At 42.1% G+C, this 8,669-nt stretch overlaps 1 protein-coding gene across 1 annotated transcript in view; it reads left to right on the plus strand.

Moving 5' to 3' along the window:
- Positions 1-827: 827 nt before the first annotated feature.
- LOC118426861 (glypican-6-like) overlaps positions 828-8,669 on the plus strand; it is a 42,042-nt gene continuing 34,200 nt past the window's right edge. Inside the window, exon 1 of the mRNA XM_035836420.1 lies at positions 828-1,308. Within this exon, the coding sequence (XP_035692313.1) occupies positions 1,140-1,308 (169 nt within the window). The 5' untranslated portion in view covers positions 828-1,139. The remainder of the gene's footprint in view (positions 1,309-8,669) is intronic.

The raw sequence follows: 8,669 nt of genomic DNA on the forward strand, positions 1-8,669 counted from the left end.
TGGCTCACTGACGACTGCTTCCGACATTCTTCTGAGCTTTCGTCAACAGCTGACGACACAAATTGCAAATTTCGCTTGATTCAAGCGCCCACTGTAAAAATAAGAGAGAGGGAAAAATGGTCAGACGACAGCTTTATACATTTGTGAAACTGAATCCTTGACGATTTCATCAAGTTTTCATTTAGTTCTGTAGTTCACCTGAAAATGTCGGTAACATCCCTTGATGTGGTGTGCATTCACCTTGTGAGGAACACCTTGCGGTCGGGAGGTGCACTCACTCATTGGAGTGCTGTAAGGGAACACCTCGCGGGCATAAACACCTTCCCAACGCGAAATTCACACAGTCGAAATAAAGGAAGCCTTTCTTTGCACTGAAACCCTAACCGGACAAAGAGAAAGAGGAGCGGTGGTTTGAAAGACTAATGGCTAAGGATGCCCTTTTCAAGTAAACCATTCTAAAGTGTACATGAACCCTGTAGCAAAGCTGGCCGCTGATTGGTCGCCATTGGCCCAATGAGAGTTGCAAAACAAAAAGTAGCCAATGAGAACCCGGAAATACGCCGTTGTGTAGCATTTTAGCTGTTGACTTCACCGTACGCTACCAGTGGATAACATAACAATACCTTATGGTTTACCATTAGATTATAAAATGATACTCTATAACCTTCTGCAAAAATTGAAATTAGTATATTCTAATGAGAAAAATGGATATTTGTTTTTTTACATTGTTTTTATTGTAAGATATCTTTCTATAGTTTTTGCTTTTGCTGGTGGCTGACGGTAGATAGAACAGCTAAGACGCATGCTCGGGTCATGAATAATGTATGTTCCACTCGGACTCGGGGAGCGCCACTGGACCTCATAAATTTTCACAACTGAGGTTGAAACACTACGGAAAAGAGCCAAGGCCCTTGCGTGCTTCCTAGAGAAAGTTGGCCGCCAATGTGGACGATCAAGTGACGGCCAAACGCGTGGATCCTTCGTGACGGTCGCAGGGAGGTTTTGGTGTGCGAGAAGGGATCGTTTCGGACCGGGTGTACGGGGCCGGACAAAGGGTCCTGGGAAAGTCGGGCAGCGAGGGAGATCGTCTTTCCACAGGCGTTGTGTGCTGGGTTGTGTGAGATCAAGTTTCCTGTGGAATGATCATGGCAGCGTGGCAGAGGACTTTGCTGCCTTTCGGGGCTCTTTTTGCCTTCCTGTGTACGTGTCTGGCCGACCTGAGACCGTCCACGGAGTGTAAGGACGCCCTCACGTTGTATATCACGAAAACTTCCAACTTGAACTCGGTGACGGAGAGGGCAGTACCCGGTAAGTGGTATCCAGACTTTACCCCTCCCCTTCTCCAAACCACGACCCAAGAACAAATTAAATTACTCAATTTTAGCACTCTAACTCAGCCTTTTAAGTCTATACGTTAGCCCTACAAGTTCTTAGGATTAATGTGTGCGAGTTTTTGAGGGGATAAGAGCCGTGAGAAAGGGTAAAAGAGAGCAAAATGGGCGCCTTGTCTGCCGTAAGCCGAGCGACGAACCTGCGATGAATCGATTCCCCTCGCTCGCACTGTTGCCCAAGGTTCCCAAACGTCCACAGGGATAGAGCCTGAAAAAACAGACATTTGGGAGGAACTGGGAGGGAGATATCTAGTCAGATTGTCCAGATAAAGGTCATAGCTGGCTACCAGATAGCTTTGTTTGGGGGGTGGGAGGGCGAGCGAGCGAGCAGGCGACGTGCAACATGCTGCTTGCCCCCCGGTCAACCGGCTATTGTCCGCACCATGATTAACACTTCAACAATCGGCGGTATATTTTTGGTCGGGGTAGGGATATACACTGGTATGTACACAAAAATGTAGGCCAGATTTAAACCTTAGAAGGTCCAAAATGTACCATTAAAAGTTGGGAATGAAACTGCAGATCGCGCAGTTCTGTTTGCCAGTCGTGTGTACAAAGTTAGGAGCAGCTGTAAGTGTTTATAGTGAGGGAACTCAACTCCAGACACCACAAAGCCTACCCACACCGTGAACTAAAGAGGAATTTTAAATGAGGACCACCATGAAAAATCACTTTACTGGTTCAGATTTTTCCCTTTAACAGCACAAAAATATATATCAACGAGTCAGAGACTGTGAATTATAAACCTACTGCAGCAAACGCAGTTTCTCATGTGCAAATAGTTGTTTTTCGTCGGATTTTTGCAAACCCAGCTCGTTGTTGCAAAAGAATAGCACAAACACATTTGCTTGTAGATAGACAAAGTGTTTGCGTGGGATAAGAATTGTGTTCTCAGAAACACTAGCACATGGCGGCCGGTGGATTCACCATCTACAAGTGATGAAGAAAAAATGAGCGAATTACCCTCGGGAACAACCCAAATTGTGTAGAGTCCAGCGACTAAATAAAACGGGCAAATACTCTCATCATTAAAGGCCATTAATGCCAATACCAATGCGTCACTTAGGGTTTACCTATGCAAACTTATGAAACACGAAAAGATTAGTTTTGTTGGTATTTTTGCGGTTTTTGAGTCATCCTCTTCAATGTTATTCTAAAGCAACATGGTCTGGTGACAATGATAATTTATTCATTCGCCATTATCTCATCCATGATTTTTTCATGAATAATGGTGGAAAAATTTGATATACAACCTTGGCAAATACAACTCAAAGCTCCACATCAACAAAGATTACTCTTAAAATGACAAATGTGAGTTTTGAACCATTCATGGGGGAAAAAATGTGGCATTTTTTTCAATGGCTTATTGTTAAAGCCACTGTAATGTAGAAGGTGACAGGAAATGATTTGCCCCCCAAATCATTCCATAATTCATGAGTTGGCTGATAAATCCCGTCTTTTCTATTTTCATTATCAGGCGTTTGCCTTATCCCACCAATACTACATGGTGATATGACCTATCAGCCCACGAGTTATCTCGGTTTTGGGGGAAATCCTTCCATTTGGGGTCGATCATATCTTTGGGCGCGTAATAGCCCCTATGTAAAGCACAGCCGAAATTGCTCTTGATGTCTGAATCAAAGAGAAAAATGTTAATTTTTTGCTTAAAAGCCTCATTTTTTTGCCTCGATTTTGTACGTGCTACTTTTATTTCTTTGGTAACTAATTGTAAAAAGTGGATGGTACTTTGTAAATTGTAGCAAAAAAAAAAATCTATATACAAAGTATGTGAGTGCACCAGCCGGTCATTAGGCTAACAATAAAGCTGATTTACTGAGCAGTTTAGTACTGTAAGCTTTAATTATGCATTGTGGCAATTTGGATAACCTTTTGGTCAACTGTCTATACTCATTCATGAAATATATTTATCACTCTTTGGCACTGGGCAGCTCAAAATACCATATGTGCTCTTTTGGCTGCACATACCCTTTTGTATTTGGTATGGTGGTTATTTTTGTAAATACCATTCTAATTGCTTTGATACAAAGGTATTGTACCTAGAAATATGATATTATTACCTTATGACTAGTGAAAAGAGGACTACACATTTTTTTATACCTTACACTTCAAGTAATGTATCTTTATCTAAGTCAAGACGGTTCTGGATAAAGGAAAGCAAGACATGGTGTATTCCGTGTTGTTTTAATGACATAGCGCGGCCTGTGATTGTATCGATTTCAGGAAGTAGCATAAAACGTACAAGGAATTACAAGAGGGGCCAAGACACCGTTATCATGGCCTTACTGGTCCTCTTCAGAATAATCACGTTTCAAGGTGGCCCATTCGAAATTGGATTAACGAAAAAGGTGCAAGGAGATAAGGATTTACGTAATCCGCAGTGTCAGTGTTCTTGAGCAGGAAGTGAGCTTGCCGGTCATAGGTCAAAGTCTGGCGCCTAGGCCAGCTATCCGAGACTGCACGAGGACCTTCCTAACAACTACTTGGTGTGAAAAGTCAGCGCCCACCTCATTAGTGTGTGTGAAAAACTTCTTGCCAAATAAAGTGTAGTGGGAAAGATGCGATCAGGGCTTATCTACAGGCAGGCTTGAAGAATCTAGGTTGCAGAAATGCCACTTGAAGGGGAATGAAGCGGGCAGCTGTATTTGTCAGGGTGTAAGAATGTGACTCTAATTATTGTTGGTAGGCCCAGTCAGTTGCGTTTCCTTTGAATAAACATTGTCAGTCTGAGTGGTGTAGACCTCAACCTAATGAAAGAAAAACAACATTTAAGTATGTTTAAAGGAAAGTAGGAAGCCATGGAAATACATGGCATAATTGGTCCTGATTGAAAAACAAATTGAGCTAACAGAAAAAATAACAGTTTTAGTTGAGACAGGGTTTGGACAATCAGTACTAAGGAAAACACATAGGTTAGTGGATAGTTGTAATGTTTTATCTGAGTTCACTTGTTTTGTTGTAAGAGATAAAACTTGTTGGTTCTACTCAAGGGTGTTTACATTTCTAAAATGATAGCTTAGCCCTTAGGGAAATGTTAATCATGCAAATCAGAATAATCAAAGATCAGTGATTCAACAGGATGTTCTTTCACCACTCAAATCCTTGTGTGGGTTTTAGGGTTAGGGAGCACAGAGAAGGTTAGAAAAAGACTTGTGAACCATAGAACCCATACAGGTTTGGTGCCAAACAGAACTTACCATAGCAAGCTGAAGGTTTAGTATCAAAAAATTTCTCTTTGCCAATTGGTTGAATTTTCTCCTAGACTTCGTGGAGTCTGTATTCATTGAAGAAGCAGTAGCAACTCTAGAAACTGCTGATTTGACTTGTAAAAAGAACACAAGCATTTGAAGGAGTCCATCTGAAAGTTAGAACTCTTCCACAAATAAATGTTTCAGTTGTGCGGGTGCAAAGCATAAAACATACTTTCAGTGTCCACAAACATTTGATAAGAAAGTATTTCCAAGAAAGAGTGACTCGCAGTAAAACACAGGTGTGTTTTATCAATGCAAATTCTAGTGCCTAGAAAAATTGGACCACATCCTAAGTTGGGCTCTTACCAAATTGAGCTTCAAATCATGAGAGTAAGCTATTCTGGCAGCTCAGCCTCAAGTCCTTGACATCTGCACCCAAATTTGAAACATTGCCAAATGCTATGGCCAGATGGTAACATTTGCCATGTTTCTGATCAAGTAGAAAGGACTTGAGTGTGTGGGTTCCCATAGATAGGACATTAGCTAATCGGAATTGCAAGAAGATAGTGCTAGCTACTTGAACACACACGTGTGCACTTGTGGTTTATCTGAAGTTCTTCCAGTGTGGCACGTTTTGTTGTGGACGTGGGAGATTGTATAAACAAAGAAATTATATTACTGAAGTGTCTGTGACCGCTCTGGAATTATAAATAGCAGAAGAGGTTATGTCCTGGCCAGATGCTATTTTGGACAACATGAAGAGTTAACATGAAATTATGTAAGGTCCAAAATTGACTGAGAAACCAATGTTTGGTTTGGTGATAGTAAGGTCAGCTACAAAGAAATGAGACCAACTGACAAGATAGCAGGAGCCAAAGAGGTCAGGTTTTTGTGTCATCATAACTAGGGGTGGTATGTGGGGGGAGTTATAATTGTACTCCCCACACTAAAGATACACCAGGCCCGCTAAGGGGAGAATTTTGGATATGGGATTTAAACATTTGTATGTTTGCAATGTAAAGAATGTTAGGTGGACCATTCTGCACAGATAATCTCTGCTGTAGGTAATGTGTGCCCTCGGGCTATAGGTGTCGTCGGAACAATGGCGATAATGCACGTCCGCTTTGGCGACAAAGGACAGCCACCGGCGACAAACGGCGCAGTTTAGCCCACAGCAGTTCGTCGCCGTACATCGTTATTTGGTATTGTCACATCATAAAGGATATTTCAGGAGGTAGGAGCTTACCCCAAATCATAGGACAAAGCTTACAACAGAGGGAAGGTGATTTCAGTGTGAGGAAACTTCCGAAAGAGATCCTTCCCCTGATAAGGTTTTAAGGAATCTTTTACTATTATTGTCTTTTTAGGCAAAACAGGGCTAATTGCAGTCCTTAAGGGTAGTGGCTTAAGATGTAGGACAATTCCCACACTTAAAAGATTCCCACACGTCTAAAGTATCTTAGAATAATTTTACTTCCTATGAAATGCCCCCCTCCCCCAAACCCCACTTCTTTTGACATCACAATAATGCATACCAAATGATTTTAGACAAAACGTTTCAGTCTGCTTGTTACATGCAAACTGCAGTAACTACGTGATTCTGCTATTTTTCAAAAAAAAATACAGCAAGAGCCTGAAGAGGATATCTTTTTTCTTATCTGTAAAAAATAGGTCTAAAGTATCATGACATCCCTTGAATAGTCGATTCTTAGATACCAGAAGACGTTGTTTGTGTGCTCTCCCAGAAAGGAAACAATACTAACTGGGACCGATAGAAGGCGGGTACAAAGTTTAATGTACCGTCCTGTTATGCACACACACCAGGACTTCGACCCAACTGGCATAAACAATGGTGCTGTGCTACTTCCTGGCTTTGTTTTCATTATAAAAGGTGACTCAAATATAGCTAGGTACGATGACAGTTGCATACAGACTGTTGTTGGTACAAGATAGCAACTATGATAGAGGGTATGCTGAATGGTAGAGACAAAGCTCTGTTGGTAAACTGGTCTCCCTGACTCAAATTTGGTTCTGAAAAATCTGGTTGTACCCTTTTGTTTTGCTCTGATAAAACATAGGCCAAATTTGGGGTTAAACCATTGTATATTATAGGGTCGCCCTAGATTGACTGAAGGATTCTCACAGTTCAGTTTCTTGTTCTGATACTCAGCCTTGTACTGAAAGAACTGCTGTAAAATTTCAATGCATCCACGCTGACGACTACACACGAATTCCACTTTTTATCCCTAGTAGTTGCCCTTGCCCTTGTGCCCCCCTCCCCCCTGCTGTGCAGAAACGATAGGGCATGCAGAAGTTCAGGAGTAGCGGCTCAGATGTGGAGAGGCCACCGGCCAGGGTGCAACTGCAGCCGCCTGGTTATGTGAACCCTTGTTTTGCCTGCCATTTTGACGCCACAGGATAGCCCTGACCTCCAACGCTCAGCCCTCTTGTTTATTTGGTGACTACCATATATGGCAGGCTGTCCTGTTAAACCTTACCCCCTGGCCAGGCATGGAGAAGGCTTAGCAAAGCTCGGTAGAAAAGGTGTGGAAAGAAAGGACGTTACGATCACTCAAGGAAGGGGCGAGGAAGATTACACCTCGAGTCGAGAGAAGGGGAATTCTCTCAAGAAGGGAGAGACTGTAGGATAAAGAAAGGTCATAGAACAGAAGGCAGGAGGTAGACATAAAAAGCCACACGTCGGATGTGTCACCAGTCGGATAGAACCCAGGCATGGATGTGTCACAGGACGTCCAGGGAAGTTTTCAGTCATTAGTCATCATATCAGATGGGTCCAGACAACCAGACTGCAAAATGCAACCCCCACTGTGTCTCCCTGTTTCTAATATTCATATATTCCATATATCAAAGTCTTTGTTTTATAGGTTGAAAACGACGTTCATGAAAGAAAATGGTTCATATCGGTCAGTTCTGTATAGTTTATTACTTCTTCATTAGACTGCATGTGTATTGTTGAACATCTAGAAACACTTGGCTTGAAAATAAGTTTTCTCAAATATTAATTTCATCTATTCCAAATTGTTTAAACTTTCAAATGCTGCTCAGATCTCTACCTGCTGAATTGTTGTAATGGTTTTGGTACGTAGAGAGCATTGCGAAGAAAACTACATATGACCATTGACCACAAAATCAGGATTTCCAGTCCTTTATCTGGGTATCTAGAAAGCCTTATCAGTCTCAGTAGGCATCTTCCTGCTGTTGTGGATACTGCACATTCCAGACGGCAGCTCCTCCAGCTGTACTTGATTATTGGGCGCTGGGTGAACTTGGAAAACCTCTGCTGTCAATCATGCGTTCATGAAAAGGCCATCCTGCCTAGATACTGAAATCTAAAAGGTGTGTCAGTTATGAATAGCCTGGGTACCATCGATTTTTACCAGGGTTCCTTGCACTCGCTGCTCTTAAAAGAATTTAGGGCAACGAGTGCAAGAAGCCCTGGTAGAAATTGGATGGTACCCAGACTAGGTTATAAAGTCTGACATGATTAAAAGTACGCCAAGCTTTGATGTCGGAGGCAGATGATATGAGCTATACAGCATATCTGGCGAGATTATATGAATTATGTATCATTATGTTTGCATGGAAAAATAATAAGGGAGATAACACGAAAAAATGGTTGTCAGGAACCAGGCTTATTTTACAAGGATTAGAGACACGCCGTTCCTTAAAGGAGGGAAGAATAGACCACAAAGGAGGCACAGAGGTGTGTCTTAGAGTAAGTCTTGTAGACAGACGCAGATTGACACGAATTCTTCCACACCTGTGCATTTGGTGACATGTCGGATCAATCGCAATCAGCGAACAACCAGGTTTACTTTGTCGTGATGTCACTGATCCACCATTACCCTCATTTGGGGATTTTGGGCTCATGTCGGAGAGGGACGGGGAGGATGCCCAATATTTAACTACGGGGGATGTTTTGGATTATCTGTTGCATCGTGATGCACATAAGCTACCCAGGAAAGAAGAAAAGCTGTATGATTTGTCCAGAATGATAACTGCCCCTCATTGAAGATTTATTTAGATGAAATTACCACATTTTTTTGCC

Source organism: Branchiostoma floridae, chromosome 12, assembly GCF_000003815.2.
Source record: "Branchiostoma floridae strain S238N-H82 chromosome 12, Bfl_VNyyK, whole genome shotgun sequence".
Taxonomy (NCBI): Eukaryota; Metazoa; Chordata; class Leptocardii; order Amphioxiformes; family Branchiostomatidae; genus Branchiostoma; species Branchiostoma floridae.